General features: G+C 34.9%; 1 protein-coding gene across 1 annotated transcript in view; it reads left to right on the forward strand.

Moving 5' to 3' along the window:
• The first annotated feature begins 552 nt into the window (after positions 1 to 552).
• The window catches only part of LOC111518983, a 34744-nt gene continuing 15551 nt past the window's right edge, over positions 553 to 19745 (forward strand). Inside the window, exons 1-4 of the mRNA XM_023177480.1 lie at positions 553 to 605; positions 663 to 756; positions 7773 to 8090; positions 8179 to 8331. Coding sequence (XP_023033248.1) covers positions 553 to 605; positions 663 to 756; positions 7773 to 8090; positions 8179 to 8331 — 618 coding nt within the window. The remainder of the gene's footprint in view (positions 606 to 662; positions 757 to 7772; positions 8091 to 8178; positions 8332 to 19745) is intronic.

Consider the following 19745-nt stretch of genomic DNA (forward strand, 5'->3'; position numbering starts at 1 on the left):
ACAAGGTGGCAAAGGTGGAAGTAATAGAGGTGGAGTTGCCTAGTAGAGAAAAAGAGAGAGAGAGAGAGAGAGAGCGACCAGTCAACACAGTCATGAGTTGTTCTCATCTCCGTCTCTGGGGGGCGCCCTCTGGACCTGGACTGACGGTGGCCTCGCCTCACTCGCCTCACTTATCGTAATTTTATGCACAGACCGCAGACGTCTGGTACTTTGTCTGTCCCTCTCAAGCGACGACCCCTGGCCAATTGTTGACTGCATTCTTATTTTGTTTTTTTTTTTTTGCTTTTTCCACTGTTTTTTTATTTTCTTGTATGCACTGAGCCCTACTGCTCTGAGATTGTCTCGTCAAAAATTGATAGGCTGCCTTGCAGATGTGCTCCGACAACGACGACGACGTCGCATTCAGAGTGGTTGGTTGGTTGGTGTGGCACAGTGGCTTAGATTAGGTCGAAAATGCAATGAAATATACAATATAGGCAAAGGTATGTTAAGAAATTGACAACCACGGTCAGCTGGGGCCTTACAAAGTTACCCACGTCTTACGTCTGGGCAATGTCCAGCTGCAGTCTACGACCGCTGGAGAGTGCCTGGTTCAACCTGGGCCTGTAATTATGACCATGTCAAATATGGGCGACGACGAGGGCCACTCCAATCCAGCACAGCAAGAGCAATGGAGATGAGGACGACGAAGACGATGACGATGACGACGACGTCGTCCGACCACCGTCGGACTATAAGGTCCAAAGAGTTGCAAGAGTGGATTTTCAGCTAAAAGTTTTTTTTTATTTTGTGTGTGTGCTTCTTATATATTTTTTTTTTTGCTCGTTGATGCTCCTCTTGAAGGATGCGTCTTCGTCTCAAGTTGATTGATGTGATGTGCTCTGGTCTGGTGTATAGTATGGAATGGAAAGGCATGGCATGGTATGGTACGGAATGGTATGGTATGGTCAGGTCTGGTCCATATGGTCCATTCTTTGATTAAATCACTTTTTAGCCACTGACAGTTAATCAAGGCGTAAACGTTCAAGGTGGTGTTCCCAGTGCGTGTCCTCTTTCGCATCCTTTTCTCACACTCTTCACCCTCTCTACCATTCCTTCATTCCTTGTTTCATCGCCTCTCGCTCCTTTTTCTCTCTCTCTCTCTCTATTTCTCTTACTCTTAATGTCTGCGGCGGTTGTCCGGGGCAACCAACGTCGTCGTTGCTGCTGCCGCCATGCAACTTCCGCCTGCTCCAATTGTTTGTGCATACAAAGAAGCGTCGCCGTTGCGCGTTTGAGTCCATGTAGCGTCGTTAAACGTACATACATACATACATACGTATGTACGATATAATCCAAACAAACATATTGTTTTGTCTGCCACGGTCTGCAGTTTTCATCCTCCTTTCCCAGCTTCTGTTACTCCCTCCACCCGCCAGTCCGCACCCCGTCCCTGTCTGTGTGTCGATTGTGTTGAGCTGCAACAAAGCGTCGTCGTCGTCTGAAGTGCAGCATAGGAACAGGGCGCGAGAGCTAGAGCAACAAAAAAAAAAAAACAGCGTGGTGCTCAGTATGGTTTTTTTTTTTGTGAACTGCACTCTGGTTCGTTTGCCAGACTGGGCATTTTTTTTTTTTTGATTTTGTTCTCAAAGATCCGAGGGTATATTGACATGGGTAATGCATTTTTTTGGGGGAAGTTCTAAACTCCCACATGCCTCTATACATGATTAAACTTTTCTCCCAAACCCTGCATCGCCTTAGTTTGTCTCAGTCTGTGGATCACGTCTTTGCTTGTTTTGGATCACCTTGAGTGTGACCAGGCGCATTTAGATATCGAGATTATTTTTCTTTTTGATCATTATTAAGAAATCTTTTTGCTGCATTATTATTTTCTACAATCTCTTTTTTCTCATTCTCTCTTTCTCTCTGTCCCTGTACATTAAACATAGCAACAAAAGTACTTTTTTGTCAGTCAGGCCATCCAAAACGAAACTCCAACGAGATTCATTTTGAAGTTGTCTGCATCGCTCAGTCTCAGACACCGGCGACAACAACATCGCTGTAGCTGTCTCGGTGTACGGCCTTTTAGTTTAAGTTGTAGTCGTTGTCGTCGTCGTCTGGCCAAAGACTGGGACTGCGACAGAGACAGAGACTGAGACTGAGACTGAGACTGAGGCAGAGACTCAGTCTGGGTCTGGCCTGGCCCGGTCTGGTCTGGTCTGGTTTGGTCTGGTCTTGTGGCTTAAGTAGGTTGGCCCGACTGACTAAAAAGCAACCCCATCCTGTGTGCATCGCCCACCCAAAAACAACCTCCCCTACGTCCCACCGCACAGCGCTTCTTGGCCACCATTTCAAACCTATCCTAACCCAACCACCCGCTTAGGCTGGCAAAGTCTACAGTTCTGCTTTTGTTATTCATATTATCCGGCAAATATTTGTCGTTGTCATACGAAAAATGTCTACAAAAAAGGGTTGCTGCTGCAACCCATTCCTCCTTTCCCTCCCCCCATTAGTGCACTTACTCACTGACATTCTCGTTCTCTCGCTCGCTCTTTCTCTGTCAGTCTGTATGTCTCTGTATGTGTCTGTGTGTGTCTTTCTCTCTGTGAACGTCGTCTCGTCTGTCATCAGTCCACACTAATGGCCGCAATTGTGGGCTGACTCGAAGTCATCGTCGTCGTCGTTGTCGTTGTCGTTGTCGTCTGTTGCCCCGACCCAAATTGTCTGGCAGCAACAATTGCATGGGTTTTCGTCGCTGTGCACTGATTTTTTACCTCACTTCCCTTTTCAGGCCATGCCTCCCTAGCTCTATCTACCTACATTTTCATTTTGCCTATCCCAGTCAAATGCAATACAGTGCAGTCTTTTCTTTGACTTCGTCTCAACTGATAATATCTTAATAGATTCTTTTGCTTCAGCTTCATTTGAATTTGAATTCAACGCGTAATGCAAAGTCAAAGTTAGAAACGAAGTGAAAGGATTTGCCATTCCGTCAACATCAGCGTCTCTTTCTCTCTCTCTTTTTCTTTTCCATTCCCTGTCATCTGTGAGTCTGTGAGACTTTAGTCTCTCCTGTCTCTGTTTCGTCACTCCATCAATGTGGTAAAGAAAAAAAAAATAAGGAGATGGAAAAAGGGGTTCAGGTTCAGTTTCGAGTTTGAATTTGAGTTTGGGTTTCGTTTCGAGATTCACCTTCAGTTTTACTTGACTTTTTGTTGGTGTCTCCTGTGCAATTTGTATAATGAGCATACCACAATGTTCTATTATGTTGTTTTTTTCCCCTCAAACCCACAGAAGTCTTTGACTTTCAGCACCTTATTGTATAATTTGTATGTCTCCGACTTGACTATGGCTTTCCGGCATTTCTGCACTGCAAGTTTTCACGACAAAAAAGCAAAAAAACAGGAAGTAAGAGTTTAATTGTCATTTAGTTTTATTTGGTTTTTTTTTAGCTGTTGCAACACCTTAAACAAATTCTTTTAAATTGAAACTTTAGTTAAGTTTTATTACATATTTTTTGATCGAATTGGTCTCTAATAAAATCGTTTTTGTAGTTCCCTTAAAGATTTGCCATTGACAAAAACATAAATTTATAGTTTGCATAGAATCACGTCAAAGATTTCCTATCCCTTTAGTTGTGTAGCTTTTGAAAAGTGGCTAAGGTAACTTGCACACCAAAACTAGTTGAGAATTACAGCTGAATAAAGCGAAAAGAGTTAGCAAACTTAAAAGAATAGAAGCTTTTGTAGTTGTAGAGGCTTTTTAAATAAACTAGAAACACTTTTGAAAAATAGCATCAAAAGCTTCAACTGACAAAATTAAAAACTCGTTGAAGTGAAATAAACTTAATAAATTGAAACTTACATTTCGCATTATATATTTCAGCACACGGTTCTCAAAATGTACCAAATTAGACAACATTTATACCTAGAATGCAGTTGTTTTTAAGCTATGTAACTAAGCAAAAAAAAAATATTAACTTTTAGTTATATATAGAAAACAAAAAAAATTAAAAAAAAAAAAAATACAGTGTTGAAAATATAAAAAAAAAAATAAAAAACACAAATAATTAAATATAATGTTTGAGATGAAAATGGTTTTTATTAACTTATTTTTTATCTGTTTGAAAATTTTGTATGGGGTTAGAAATCATAAATTGACAATAATTTAACCTTTTAATTTTAATTTTAAGATTTACTTAATACCTTTGTAATAAACGAAATAAAAAAGGTTAATCGATTTTTGGATTAGTTTAAGCTAATCAATTATTAATTGCATTGAACTCCATAAACGATTTGGTTTTCAATTTGAGAAGAGTATTAATTAATTAAATACTCGCTTATTCATTACATTAATCGAAAATCATTTTACAAAACTATTAAATCAAAATAATGGACAGAATAATCAATCATGACTTCACTCAGTAATACACAATTTATTTTTGATAATTTGTTTCTAGTTATATTAAAAGGAACTCGCTTAATGATTTCTTTGTAAAACTATTAAAAATAATTTGTTGAGCCGAGGCAGATCTAGCACTGTGAAATGGGGGTTTGCCCCTTACAGTATGTTAAATTCATTGTATTTAAGAAATTTTTAGCTTTTTTTAGTCTTGTAACGTGTTTAGAAAGAACATTCGCTTGCAGAATCCTTTCAAAAACAGAGTACATTTCAATAAATTTCTTTATATGTTTGAAAAAATGTTTTCTTGCGATGTTTATTGAATACTTTAGATTTCTCTTTTTCACTGATATTTCAAGAAAGTGAAGTTCTCTAACGACAAACGTACAAACGTACCGATTCTTCAGGTATTTCACCCATTGTCAGGGAATATTAAAATACAATATTACATAATTGAATTTACGTGGCTTTTATTTTGAAACTATGTATGTACATATATTGCAAATCAAAAATTGGATTCAAGCAAAGGTAATATCAGTTGTATAAACTACAACAACAACGATCTTGAATTTATTATTTTTGTATTGAACTCTTCTTGGACTACTCTATTTATGCAAATGGAAACTCGAAAACCTCAATAAGATAAGTATAAGTTTCAATGAGCACTTTCGTTATTTCAAAACTAGCTACATTTCGATGAACTTTTAGGTTTGTTGTAGAAGGTGGATACACTTATTTCCAACAGATGACCATTGACCTCTCAAGAGCCAACAAAACCAATAAAAAATACACTTACACATAAGAAATGTAATAGCAATTTTTCAATTCCGAAAGATATGTTTGATTTGTTTATTTCCGTAACGCTGAGAAGATGATGGTTGCAGTTTCAGAAAGTATTCTTAATCGACCGATCAACAGCTGAGTCCATAAATAGCACGAAAACAAACAGCTCACTTCATTTTACAGTAAAACTTGACTAAAAGAATTTTGATGTGCAGTTTCTTTTTTCTTGCCCCACTAACAGTCTCTCTGATTTTGGAGACCAAGAAAAAGAACAAAAATGAAAATGGTTTTTTGATTCAATCGAAAGGAGAATGCAAAATAACGCGGGGGAAAAAACAGCACTAAGCACATGTTGTCATAGAAAAAAAGCATTTGCGCGAAAATTATCATTCAAAAACATTCGTGTTTATTAGAAAAAGTTATTTTTTAAGGGAATTTAAGGAAAAGTTATCCAAAAAATGCTAAAAGAATGCAAAAGATTCCCCGAAATAGGTCGTATACTGGGCTGTTCCAACAAAATGATCAGTAACTCCATGAAATTTGTCCCAAAAGTGGAGTCTCGTGGGCGAAAATGTGTAATGTCGCCCTTTACTTGTCAAGCGTCTGGTAAGACTGGGCAAGAAAGAGCCATTTACGCCAGCAACAGAGCTTAAAAAAGATTTAAACATTTCTGCATCTGTTGAAACCATACGTACTAGGCTACGGGAGAATAATTTAAATGCTCGTAGTCCGAGAAAAGTGCCACTATTGACTACTGAGTTTGCCAAGCAACACTCCAAATGGCCAGTGGAGAAGTGGGGGAATATATTGTGGACAGACAAGAGCAAAATCGTGTTATATTGTGAGACAGCATCTCGTATTTTCGTTCGGAGACCACCATGTAAGGAGTACAGACCAATGTACACAAAAAAACGGTGACTCACGGGGGTTCCAATATGTGATATGGGCGTGCTTTTCGTACTTTGAATTTCAGAACATCCTATGGTGCTATTATTTTCACCGCAGCTGTACATAGTTAGTTAGTGTGTTCACTAGACTGTTTTCTCTTAGTTTAAAAACTATTAGGATAAAACTTGGACTTTAAGCTTGTAATTACTGTATATTCATATACCATAGATAGTTCTTGAGTTGTTTTTGAGTTGGACCGATCGAACAACTATAAATATTTGTCTGCCAATACATCCAATAGTAGTCCAAAAGGTAGTCCTGGTTCTTCTGCTTTTGGGATAATCAAAATAATTAAAAATATTAGCATGATTATTTTCTAAATAGCATGGCCTTACTAGGAACAAAGTAGTTGTATTAAATTTTAAAATTTGTCATTCTGCCTCAATATGCAATGGATCATCAAGCTCTAATAGATCAGTCAATTATAATCTTGTTGCGACATTATTTGTGTAAATACAAATATATTTTTTTTATTTTTTTTGTGTTATTCTAGCCGCAGTTGATAAAGCTAACATGATGGCTCACATGACTCACATTAAAATCACATTTTACCTGAAACTATTTATTTAATCATATTACACTTACGAAGATGACAAAAGAAAACAATAAACACAAAGTTGGCATTTAATTTTATTTTTTACTGTTTGTGTTTGTGTGTGTGTGTGTCTTTTCTTCTGCAGTTTTTTTTCCATTTTTGTTGACGTCATTGGCAAAATTTGTTAGCAGTTATAACGTATTTGAGCTGATTTAGTGCATTATTGACGTCAGTCAGCAATTCTCTTGAGCCAAAAACAAGTCTAGCCTTAATATGTGTTCTAAAAAAATAATGTAAACATTGTATATAGACCCTAGCCAGATAGTTCAAGTTCTAAACTAACAAGAAAATAATTAAATTTTGTTTAAGAAATGCAAAAGTAGTCGTACAGTCGTTGATCTGTTTAAATATCTGAGTGATTTGAATGGCTCTAAGTTTAAGCTTCATACAGACGAAATCAAAGAGATGGCCTGAATATCTTGCCAACTTCTAGGCCCATCGACTTTATATCCTATCGATACATACTTTTCAATTCGAAAACTTGCAGATAGATAAATCAAACAATTCAGTATTGGTCACCAATATAGCACATTTTATCGAACTTCATTTGTGATATTTTCGAATCCCAAGAAAAAAAAAATTAAGCAAAAATAACTTTCTCAATGCATTATTTTCTGAAACTCTTACTGATTATTATTTAGATTCATTTTCCATAGCATAAAATATACATATGTATGTATAAGTAGTTTGGACTGGAACTTTTTTATGGGTTTTTTCATAATTGTTGTCACAGTTGATAAAATTTATACAACTGATTATTATAAAAAATATATTGAAAATTAAAAATACATTAGCATTTGTTTTTTTTTTTTTGCTAGTTTTTCGATAAACAATTTCCTCAAATTTGACCGACCTACTTGGTTTATATAAGCCTATATATATATGTGTATATATTTACACAAGAATCAAATCAAACACTCGATACAGTCATGTATAGAAAGTTATATATTTTAGCGCTTGGTGGACTTTTAACTATCTGCTTACATAATCGTGGTGTAAGTTGGAAGAGTTGATGATGATATTGAAGTTGATTTTTTTAAATAAAAAAGATATGAACTACTTTTAGAATGCCGTCATTTTCAAAATGACAAATGCCGTGTGCGTAAGCTATAATGAATCCTGGATGATAATCCATAACTGCCGCTTGAAGGCCGTTCAACGTGATCGAACTACATTCAACTTTAATGGAACTATATTGAGAGAGGCTCGTGATATTGAATTGCATATGCAAGTATTCAAAAGAGCCAGCGGCTATAAGCCATGGCTATTTCATGTAGAAGTGGATGCCTGTCGCTATTTACGTCGGCCATATAATCCATTTGGTATATTGGTATTTAATCTCTATAAAGAATTTACCAATTTTAATCACTCGTGTCCGTATATTGTAAGTTTTGCTGCTGCTTTTGCTAAGTTAAGTTTAGTTAAAGTTAAGATTCTTTTTCGTAATCATTTTAACATTTTTCCTCTTCTAGGGTACACAAATTGTGAAAGGTTTTTATTTGAGACCCGAATTACTAAAGTTACCCTTACCATCGGGGGATTATCTATTATCAATTAGATGGCATTTTGATAAGAAATTGCAATTTGATACGAATGTCAGTTTTCAGTTTGTCGAGGATATTGCTGTGAGTCGTCGTTAATTTGTGTAAATCATCAAACGACTTCACTTAATTGTTGCGTTCGGAGCGGTTACTAAAACTAGTTGACAATTAGAAAAATAAATGTGGATAGAAAAAAAGAAAAGCACAATTTTGTGTAAGAACTGAATATTGAAATAAATTTATGTACAGTGTCCTTCATTTGGAGAAAGGCAAAAGTGCAAATATGCACTTTCAAAACCAAAAGTAAGAAACAACAAAAAACTCGCCATCTTTCAAGTGTCCATCATGGGTTTTAGTTAATAGACCTGTCACTTGTCCATTTTTGCATCAGCTTGGGCATATGTTAGACATTAATGTCTTGCCTTTCGACACCCACCAATGGACTCCTCCATTCCTGCCACATTTACGACTTGGCATGCTGTCAGCAACAAATACCACTACAACTACTAGATGGTGCTGCCGCTCCAGGAGACACCATTCCATCTCTCTTGGTTACTCATAAAAATGCCATTGTAATGGGCATCCAAAATGCCCTGCCCCCAAAAATTCACTGATTGACACTTTTTATGTTGCGGCTGCTGTTGTTGCTGTTGCTGTTGCTGCCGGCAAAGTTCAATGAGTTATGATTCAAAGGAGGACGACCTCCATTTCTGTATGGCTGGCTCCATGGCTTCATTGTTCCATTTTGTTTTACTTTTATTATTTTTTTTTTTTCAATAGCTTTTAATGAGCTGCATTCAACATTCGAAAATTCATTAGCCCATCGATGCCTTTTGTATTTATATATATACATATATATGTATGTGTTTTCTACCTGTTGCATGGCCGCATGATTGATTGTTGCCTTCTTTTCCCTCTCTGATGCTGCCTCTGCCTAATTCGCCATTCTATTGTTTGCCTTTATTCTAATGGAAGTTGAAGTCATTCATCATTATCAATGCAAGTGCGATGGATTTTGAATGAATAGAGAGACCAAATGAATGAAAGAGCGAGATAGAGAGAGGGTGAAAGAGATGGTCTGATTCAAAGATGATGATGTTGCTGCTGCTGCTGCTGCTGACGATGATAATGATGATGATGCCGTTGCTCGTCTCCTAGACTCATTGTCTGGCCAGGCCGATTTGATTGTGATTTCAGTGTGTGCAATGTGCCAACGCCATTTGCCTTTTTTTTTTTTTGTTTTTTTGGTGTCACGACGACAACGGCGACGACGACAGCAGCAGAAGCAGCAGCAACAGCAACAACACCACCAACATCTAAAAATATAAACTTGTATCGAGGCTCATGTAAGTAAGTGCAAGTTTGTCTGCGTCTCGTCTTTTGTTGTCTCGCCACAGTCTGCTTATCACACAGCCAGCCAGTCGACGATGCCAACAGCAACAGCAACAACAACAACAACAACAGCAGCAGCATCAACAACAGCAACAGCAACAAAAAGAGTCAAGTAAATATATAGTACATAGTAACATTTACAAATAATGACTAACAAATGTCAATAGGGTTTCTATATGTATCCATATCTATCATCAGATTGTATCTAAAAAACATATAAAGAAGCCAGTCCCATCATTTAACAACAAATGCAACTGATAATTAAGTTGAGTTCTGTGATAAGCAAAATTGACATAATTTCCAACAAATGCCATAAACTCAGTGAAGAGAGCATTTAAATATGGTAACAAAAACCAATCTAAAGTTGTTGTCCACAACAAAATTACCAATAAAAGTTAACTAAAAATTTTTAAAACGATCAATCTAAATATTGGTAAAATGAGATTGGTAAGAATGAGACACTGTATAATAAATATTACGTATACGCAATATGAATACTATTATTTTTTTGCCAGACTCAAAACTTGGCTCTGTCGCTTGAATTGACTCCCTAAAAAAAAATACGCCCAAAACCAAAGTACGACATTCTGTATACCCTATCTAGGCAGAGGCTATGTTTTTGGAAATACTTCATTTTTAGGAATACATTTGTATACATAGGAGGTAACCTCTCCCTTCATTTTACGAAGATTATCTAACCGACATTTGCCTTGAAATGATTTAATCTGGACATACCAGTTTGCAATCGATAAAATCTAAAATTTATTACAACATTTTGTAACTAATTTATTAAACACATAGTAGTAGGATGATAAACTAAATAACTCTTTGTTAGGTTGTTTTTTTTTGTTGAGTATTTTTTAATTAGTTGTAATTATAGTTAAATATTTGCTGTTCGCCTACAATGTGGCTGATTTTAGGTATTTTGCACTTTGATTAGATTCGTGACTTATAAATATGGTGGAGACACATTACGTATACGACACGTGCGCTTTTAATTACACAAACGTAGCCGCAGTGCCATGACTGTCGTTTCTTGACAATAAAATGCATTGCATATCTATGTATTTTTATTTATTTGCGGCAATTTATTTATAAATGCAAACCGACAGCTCACACAACCCACAGCCTTGGCACCACATACACACACACACACACACACACACACTAACACACTCAGACATACGGTGATCAATTGATCGAAAACCATCCGTTGGTCGGTCGAATAGATCGATCGATCTATCTGTGGGCCAGGTGCGATACAACAAGTGCCTTGGCTAACCTGCAGACACACCAAAATTTACAAAAACCAAAAAAAAACCCCACAAAAACATTAAAAGGAGAATATATAGGTAAATGTATATAGTATTCAATACACATCGCTTATTATGCATACGTCAGCGCGCTTGCTCTTATTATTAAATTATCAACATAAACAAAATAAAGAGCACAAAGAAAAAATAAGAATTCCGTATGTGTAACACCAGAGGGCATCGACTGTGAATTACCATATACATATGTACCTATGTATGTATACTCATATATATTTTTATGTATATATCTTGAAAAAAAAAAAGTTTAAATTTTTCAGTTTTTCCGACAATTGTTTCTAATTCTCTTTACTTAATGCATAGACTTAGGTCACTTATCCAAACTCTTGATTTATTATTCTCAACATTTGAGTTAAGTCATTCAATTAGATGACATTTTGATAAGAAATGTTTTAACGGATTATGCCTAGAATAAACAGAACAATTCAAATTTTCGTTTAAGTTTTTGACCTCTGTTCAATTCTATTCGCACATTGTAATCCATTAAATGGGCAGGCTCGAGAATATTTTTCTACAAAACAAAATGAAACAGGTTTTTACCATATATGTACATACTCCCATTAGTTGAAAATTATAACTAAATGAATCGAAAAAAAAGGAAAACCTATCTTATAACCCCAAAATTCATCATCAGTTTTATGTTTCTTTTCTTAATTGCAAATAAAAACTATTTTTGGCATATAATTTCCACAGATTCTATATATCAATTGAATATCAATATAAATTTTGTATGAAATTTTCAAATCTTTTTAACAAAAATAAAAAAGGGTTTGTAATGAAACCTTTTTGAAGTCCATAAGATGTTAATATGCCCAAGTTGACTATTAGAAAGAGAGAGAGAGAGAGCAGAGGGTACAATGAAGGAAGGAAAACAACATTGTGGGTCGTCTCGCCGTATGTGCACACAATATTTTTCTTTATTTATTTTCCTTCGTTTTTTTTTTTTAAATATAGTATAATTTTATTTTTTTTATTTATTTATTTATTTTTTTTTTTTGTTTCTTTGTATGCCAAAAGCAAACACAGACAGAGACGAGACCAAAAGTGCCAGTTTGGGTGAATTTTGTTGTATTTTTGTGGGTTGCTAGGGCCGTGATGAGAGGGAGGAACCGGGCCTGGCTTGGCCGTGCCGCTCAGGTGTCTGTCTGTCTAACTGTCCGCCTGTCTGATTATCGGACGTGGACGTGGTGGTGGTGGGTCGTATGGGGGTTATTATTGGGGGCCTACAGGTGCTTGGCTTAGTAACCGCACACACTACAGGTCCATACATACATATATAGATAAATATATAAGTATATATGAATGTATGTATAGAGGTACTATATAGGTAGGTCGCCAGACATTTGGCATACGTGAGTTAGCGCCAATGGAGACGATGGAGAGACAACAAACCTAGAAAGAGAGATAGAGATAGAGACAGGGACACAGCGGCAAAGACTGTGTGAGTGTGTGTGTGTGTGTGTGGGGGGGGAGGGTCGAAATTCACTCCCGCCTGCTACCACCGACCCAGACAATGTTAATTAGCACTAGTCAATGATAAGTTGTCTCAATTGTTGTACAATAAGCAACATCATTTTGTTGTTAAGTTTCTATTTTTAAGCTTTTTTCTGTCTTCTCTCTGTGTATGTGTGTGTGTGTGTGTTTTCTTTTTGCCCCCGGTTTTTGTTTTTGTCTTGATTAAAAAAAAAACACAACTGAAAAAAAAAGAATGTCACATGTGATTCATATCATTAAAAATAAAACAAAACACACAACAAAAACCCCAAAAGCTGCATAAATAAATTTAATTAACGTGTGGTTGCCAGTCGTACTGCCGCACGCCCATTCCCTCAAACCCCCTCAACCTGCCACCCCCACCTCCACCACACTTTTGTTTAATGTCTGTCTGACACTTTAATTTCTTGGACTTTAGACGGCGGCTCAAAACCGAAAGACAGACAGACGAGCCAACCAGCCAGCCAGCCAGACAGACAGCAGCAAACAAAACCGCAACTAAAAAATAAAAAAAAAATAAAAGAAAAAACAGCTGTGCCGTAATTTATATACCCTACATATGCATATATTCCTAATAGACCTGTTCACAATTTTCTCACAAATTGATACCAATGCAAATTCTGCAAAGTGCATTTTGAGCAGTTCGCTATAAGGTTATCAACTCTTTTATTGACTTATTAATTTTTGGAATTGTCTTTTCTTTTCTTTTTTTTTTTTGTATATACCACAATATATAGATATTCAATTTGTTTAAGATTTAAGCACAGAAAATTAGAATATATTTCGATTTTGGGAGTCTAAAGTCTCTTATGGTCTGGCCTATTGGGTAGATGTATCTAATATTTTCTAATTACTTTAACTATTCGAAAATAATTTTTGTTAAGGGCATTCAAGAACTCTTATAAGCTTGACAATGAAATTCATAAGCTACTATTTATATATAAATATTTATTAGCTAAAGTTAAAGTGAAAAAATACACAACAATAACAACAACAAAATGCATAAATATTCATTAGAAATTAGAATTGCACGGCGTGCCATTTTTTTTTGTTTAATTTTAAGTTTTAAATTTGTCTACGTGTTGATTACATATACCAACATATTAATCTTTTTGTTTCTTTTTTTATTTTGAAACTGCATTAAAATATGATAACATTTAAATGTGCATCCCCATCTTTAACTAATCCTTCTCGCTCTCTCTCCCCCTCTCTCTCTCTCTCTCTCTCACTCTCTCTGTGTCTCATGTGATCTACTCTCTCTCATCATTTATATGCATAAGTTAGTCAAAGACTATAAAATATGAAGCCGCCATCATAGACAGTTAGTCGATTTTCGTACAAGTCAAGGTCGATTTCAATTTCGAAATACATAAGCATAGTATAAAACCATTTGCCATTTATAAAATATAAGGAAACCAAAATACGTATACTTAATAAACGGATGCTGCAATTTCTTTCTAACAAAGGTAAATCGATTTGTTTTATCTTCACAAAAAAAGGCGCTTCATTATTAGGAATATACCTATGTATATAAACCCTCTCTAAATGGATGTAGTATGTAGAATGTTTACTATCGATCTATTATCGAAGCTTACATTGGAGGTAACGAAGTGATTTCTGTCACATGTGTCTGTTAAAAGGTCTATAGTTTTTCATAGTCATTGTTGCTGCGCATGCTCTCTCTCTCTATCGCTCTATATCTTTCTCGCTTTTTCTCTCTCTCTCTCGCTCTCTTCATTACCATTACCTCTCTATCTGTCTCTCACTCAATCTCTCAGCCGCTTTACGTTTGCCGATATGAGTCTCTCGCAAAACGCAAGAAAATTTCAAACTCTGCAGACGTGTGTGTGAGAGTATGTGTGTGTGTCTGTGTGTGCGTGGATATGCTCATTGTATTTGTCTGTCTGCCGCGGTAACTTTTATATTTGTGTGCGTGCGTGTATCTAAACATGTGTACGTGTGCACATACGTTCATAAGTGTAAGTGTCACTATTATTGTCTGCGTGTTGTGAAACCAGAACTTTACACCAAACAAACAAACAAAATGAGAATACTTTTTAAGCAAAAACAATAAAAATACACTCCTAAATATATAAACAAATAAACCTTTGTTTGTAGTGTGCCTTAAACAAAATCCAATGACAACAAAATATACAAGCAACACGAAAAAACGTAACGAAAAAAAATGTTAAAAAACAAATAAACACTAAAATAAAAAAAAAACGTCGAAAGAGAGCGAGAGAGAGAAAAGAAATATCCAAACGAAACGAAACATTGCGTATACGGTCGTTACGTCATGGCTACCCCGAAAGAGATACCCAGAGAGCCAAAGAGCAAGTGAGGCGGCCGCTTAATGACACACACACGTGCACACACTGCACATAGGGGCGGCGAGCCGTTTTTTGAGCACTTAATTCAAAAATGTATGTTTAACAATAATTTTCAGTCTCATTGCATTGCGTGAGGTAATAAATATATTTTGCAATTATTTTTGGAGAAAGTGGGCGTGGCATCTCGCCTCCACGGTCATAAAACTGTATTTTGCCCTAAAAAGTATGCTAACTATCTCATCCAACATAATACTTTTCATACAACGGTTGTGATTTTAATATTTTCTTAAAATTTAGGGTCAAGATTCATAGAAAAATCTAGAAAATGTTCTTAAAGATGAATAATATCATCATTAGCATAAGTAATATAGACACTTTAAGCAAGCAACTGCTTCTGTCGGTCGTGGAATTAGAGAAATGCTTTTTTAGGCTTAAAGCGAAAATCAAGGGATCTGACCATCCACTTTTATACGGAAAGTGTTTTTAAAATATGCGATTCTGTTGTTCTTCTTGGCGTGACGATTCGCCTTATATGTATAGCAACTTGGAACTGTGTAATACTCCTTACCACTTTCGGTAGCTAACCCTATTTTCTGATTCGTTCTCCTCTTTGTGTATGCATAAATGATACATTAATGTCGCGCAAACGATTTTTGTGTTGTTATTGGAGCTATTCCCTATTATTTAAAAGATCTGCCATCTAAAAAACTGAACTTGAAAACATTCGAATTGGTACTAAATGTTTTGGTGCAAAAAAAAAAAAAAATAACCTATTCTATCCTATATATATCCTAATTCGTTGTTTCCTGCTATATTAAAATCTCGTCCATATGCAGGAATTTGAGGTTATGCGCTAAAAAGTTAAATTGCAAAAAAAGTGGTTATTTGTGGATATTGAGACTTTTATATTTTACAAAGAATTTATTATTCTATCCAATAGTAAAAGTTTTAGACTGGGCACTGGTAGACATTTTTTATAAAACTCTTCCTAAAGTTGAGATTTCGTAACAAGTTTTGTCTTTGAGAGTCGTTAAGAATTAGCCACATTTTATGAAACACATCTAAATTTATAACAAAACAAATCTACTAACACATAGTACAAATGCATCTTCAGTTTTATCCATAACTTCTTTCTTTTAAAAGTTATATACACTCAAAGTCAAGCAACAATTTGCACCAAATGAAAACAGTTTTGTTTTGTTCCCAACACTTGTTTTCGACAGCGTCATGCTCACCAGTGTTGAACAATTTTGAAAAACCTAGTATGCAGAAATATGATTTGATATTTTATCTATAAATTGGCATTGAAATATTTGGGTTTCAAAAACTTTTAAAAATTGCCTTAAGTGCTCAAAAAACGGCTCAGCGCCCCTTAGTGCACAGTGAGAGAACAGGAGCAAGAGCGAGAGCGAGTGACCACGAGAGAGAGAGAGAAAGGCAGCAGCGTCGCTGCCATATCTCTCTATCTGTATCTGTATCTGCTCTGGGCAAGAATTTACGGCGAGAGGGCAAAAATTTACGGCGAGAAAGGCGAAAAGTTACGGCGAGAAAGGCGAAAAGTTACGGCGAGAGGCAAAGCGAATTTAGTTTTTGCATCATTGTCATCCGGTTCGGTTGTGTTTGTGTGTAACTTTGCATGCGCTTGAGTTCGTTTCGTTTCGTACGTGTGGCGCGACAACTACAACCATACACAACAACACCAGCAATACCAATAACTAAAATAATTTACAACAAACAAAATAATAATAATTCAACAAAAAACCAATGTTTTTTTTTTACATATTTTTTTACGTTGTTTTTGCCTGTCTCTGTCAAACAATTTGCCAATCAACAACAACAACAACAACAGCAAAAAATTAAAACAAATCATACAAATGTAATAAAATTATTGATAAAACAAGTCTGTTATGTGTATATAAAACAAAATACAAGCAAACAAACAACAAATAACAAACAAAAATATTCAAAGTTCAAAGTAAAACAATAGCAAACGAAATCATATTAATAACAGCCGCAGCAGAAGCAGCAGATACACCAATATATATAGTTACAGATACAAAACACACACACAGTTGCATATGTAGATCTACATACATCTACATCTAAACACACACCAACACACACACACACACAAACATACAAGCAAATACACATATAGCCAGCGTTCCTGTACTCAAAGCATTCCTAATCGCCGCAACAACAACAACAACAAATTAATAAAACAAAAACAAGCGACAACACACAAAAAAAAAATCGTATAAATCAAAGCTTGTAAATTAAATTACACACACAACAGCAACAACAACAAAAATATATCTAAATATAAATTTAAATTAAATTAAAGCTTTCAATGCTTAGATAAATTATCTACCAAAAAAAAAAAGAAATAAATAAGTAAATAAATAAGAGAAAGATAGAGAGAAAAGTGCGTGTAAAATTTAGGAACAAAAAAATTATAGCATAATTCCTAAATTAATTCTAATCCAATAATTATAACAAAAACCTATATATACATATATATATATATAATACTAAAAGTAAAATATAAAAAAAATAGATGCAAATTACATTTTAATAAATTAAACACGACACACAATAGCAACAACAACACAAGGTGAGATATTAACTTTGCCCCATCTGTGATAACTGTTTAGTTATAGGTGCATACATACATATGTATGTAGGCATATAAACATATATTTGCATACATATATGTATCTATTCCATCTGTTTCTCATAGTTTGATCTATAAATCGTGCACAAAAAAAAACAACAAAATTAGAAAAAAATGCGACCGGCGGCCACTTCCTGTCAACACCCAACAAACAGAACGAAATCCAGTTAAATGTCCACTGTTCACATAAATGCAATAAATTTTCAAATCATTCTGGTATTTTGCTACATCCCATAATAACTGTATATGCTATATACATACATATATACCTATATAATATATATGTGTATATATAGATACATACTTTGGCTAAAAAAAGCCACACAAAACATTTGTTTTAAAGCATTCCAATTCTCTTCATTTTTTTTTTATGAATGCTTTTAGAAACCCTTTAATATTTTTTGTGGCTGTCATAAAAAATTTTGTAATAAATTAGCTAGAAAAGCAAAAAACCACGACAATTTCTATATATTCATACCTATGTTCTTTATACATATACATAAGTATATAGGTATGCACATACATATATACATATGTATGTATAAAAATATATACATTTTTATTTATTTATTTATTTGGGGCGTGTCCCGCCTAGGGGACAACAACAATAAACTATAAAAAAATATTATTTCGTATTTCTTTCTGGGAAGGGGAAGTAATTTGGTTTAAAAATTAAATATATATTTATATGTACTTTACATAAAATTTTATCTCTAACTTACAATTAAATCAATTATAAAATCAACAAATTAAAGATAGGTTATAGAAAATTCAATCAACTGGTTAACTATATTTATTCTAGGTAAACAAACAGTTCTAAAATCTATATTAAGAACTAACATATATATATACATATATTTATTATAGAATATCTGTAGTTTAAAAATTTTGTGGCTAAATTCAATAGGTAAATTATTTCTCATCTAAATATAAGAAAATCTCTCTTTTGGATAAGAAAATCCGAATTGAGCTTAGGATTAAATGAATTTTAGATATTAGTTTTTTGGTTTAAAGTTTGAAAATCGATTTATTGGATTTCTCTAAGAATTTGAATAAACATATCTTTGTTTTCGGGTTGAGTTTTCTTTTTTGCTTTGTTTTTTGAACCAACGGGAAGACAAACAACAACAACAACAAAAATGACAGAAAAAAGGCCATTATTAGTAGAATTTAGCAAAGAACAAGTCAAAGTCGCGTGTAGCTCTCTTCATCTGCCACCCCTCGCTGCCCGCCCTTGTCACCTCGAACTCTTTCAATGTTTCACACTCTTTTTATGCTGTATGTCTCTAGTTTCCCCTCTATACCTATCGTACTTTTTTTGCCCTCTAACACACACACATACACACATTACTCTCTCTCTCTCTCTCTCTCTCGCCATCTCTATTTTTTTCGTCGGTGTGTGTGTGTGTGTGTGTGTGCCTCTCTAGTAGTAGGCAAATCACTTCCGTTCAATGAACCCATGCGTAAGCCAGCTTCAAAACCCAACAGAAGAGCTCTGCCTGCCTCTTTTTGCCTCTTGGCTATATACTACACACACACACACAAACACACACATGTCTTAGCTATGCTTCTTCTTTAGCTTTTTTTCTCCTTCGTTTTGCTTCTTTTTCTTTCGCTTTCTGCCTTTCACATAGATACTACTACACACACTCTTATACAAAAATAGGAGTATATGCGTTACCATCGCCATCATCATCATCATCATCATCATCCGCAACATCTACCTGGCCTAACACCCCCAATCACCTCTCTCCCTCTGTGGCTCTCTAAATCTGACGTTTTCTAGCTTTGTCTAACCTTTTGTAATTATCTGAAAAAAGGGCATTCCCATTAAGTATCGAAATCATTTCATGTGGCTTTTTTTTTCTGGAATTTGCGGAAAAATTTCTACAAAAACAAAGTGGCAACGGGCTTGGTCTAGATGGCTTTCATAAATTAATCGAAAGCTAATTAAAACAGCTGACGACTATGAAGGTAATGCCACCAAAAAAAAAAAAAAATAAACAACTACAAAACCAAGGTCTCTCTCCTATCAATCTATCTCTGTCTTACTCTCGCTTACTCTAGTGGTTTTGCGGTCTCTCTTATCAGGCGTCTGGGTCTAGTTGCTTCTGTATATATGTACATTTATTATATATATGTACATATACATATATATATATATATATATATATATATATGTCTGCATCTACTAAAAAACGTCTTATCATTATTTAAGCACCTGTATTCTCTATATACATATGTACATATACAAAAGAGATCGGTAACAATATTAGA

The sequence above is a fragment of the Drosophila willistoni genome (assembly GCF_018902025.1).
Source record: "Drosophila willistoni isolate 14030-0811.24 chromosome XR unlocalized genomic scaffold, UCI_dwil_1.1 Seg143, whole genome shotgun sequence".
Lineage (NCBI taxonomy): Eukaryota > Metazoa > Arthropoda > Insecta > Diptera > Drosophilidae > Drosophila > Drosophila willistoni.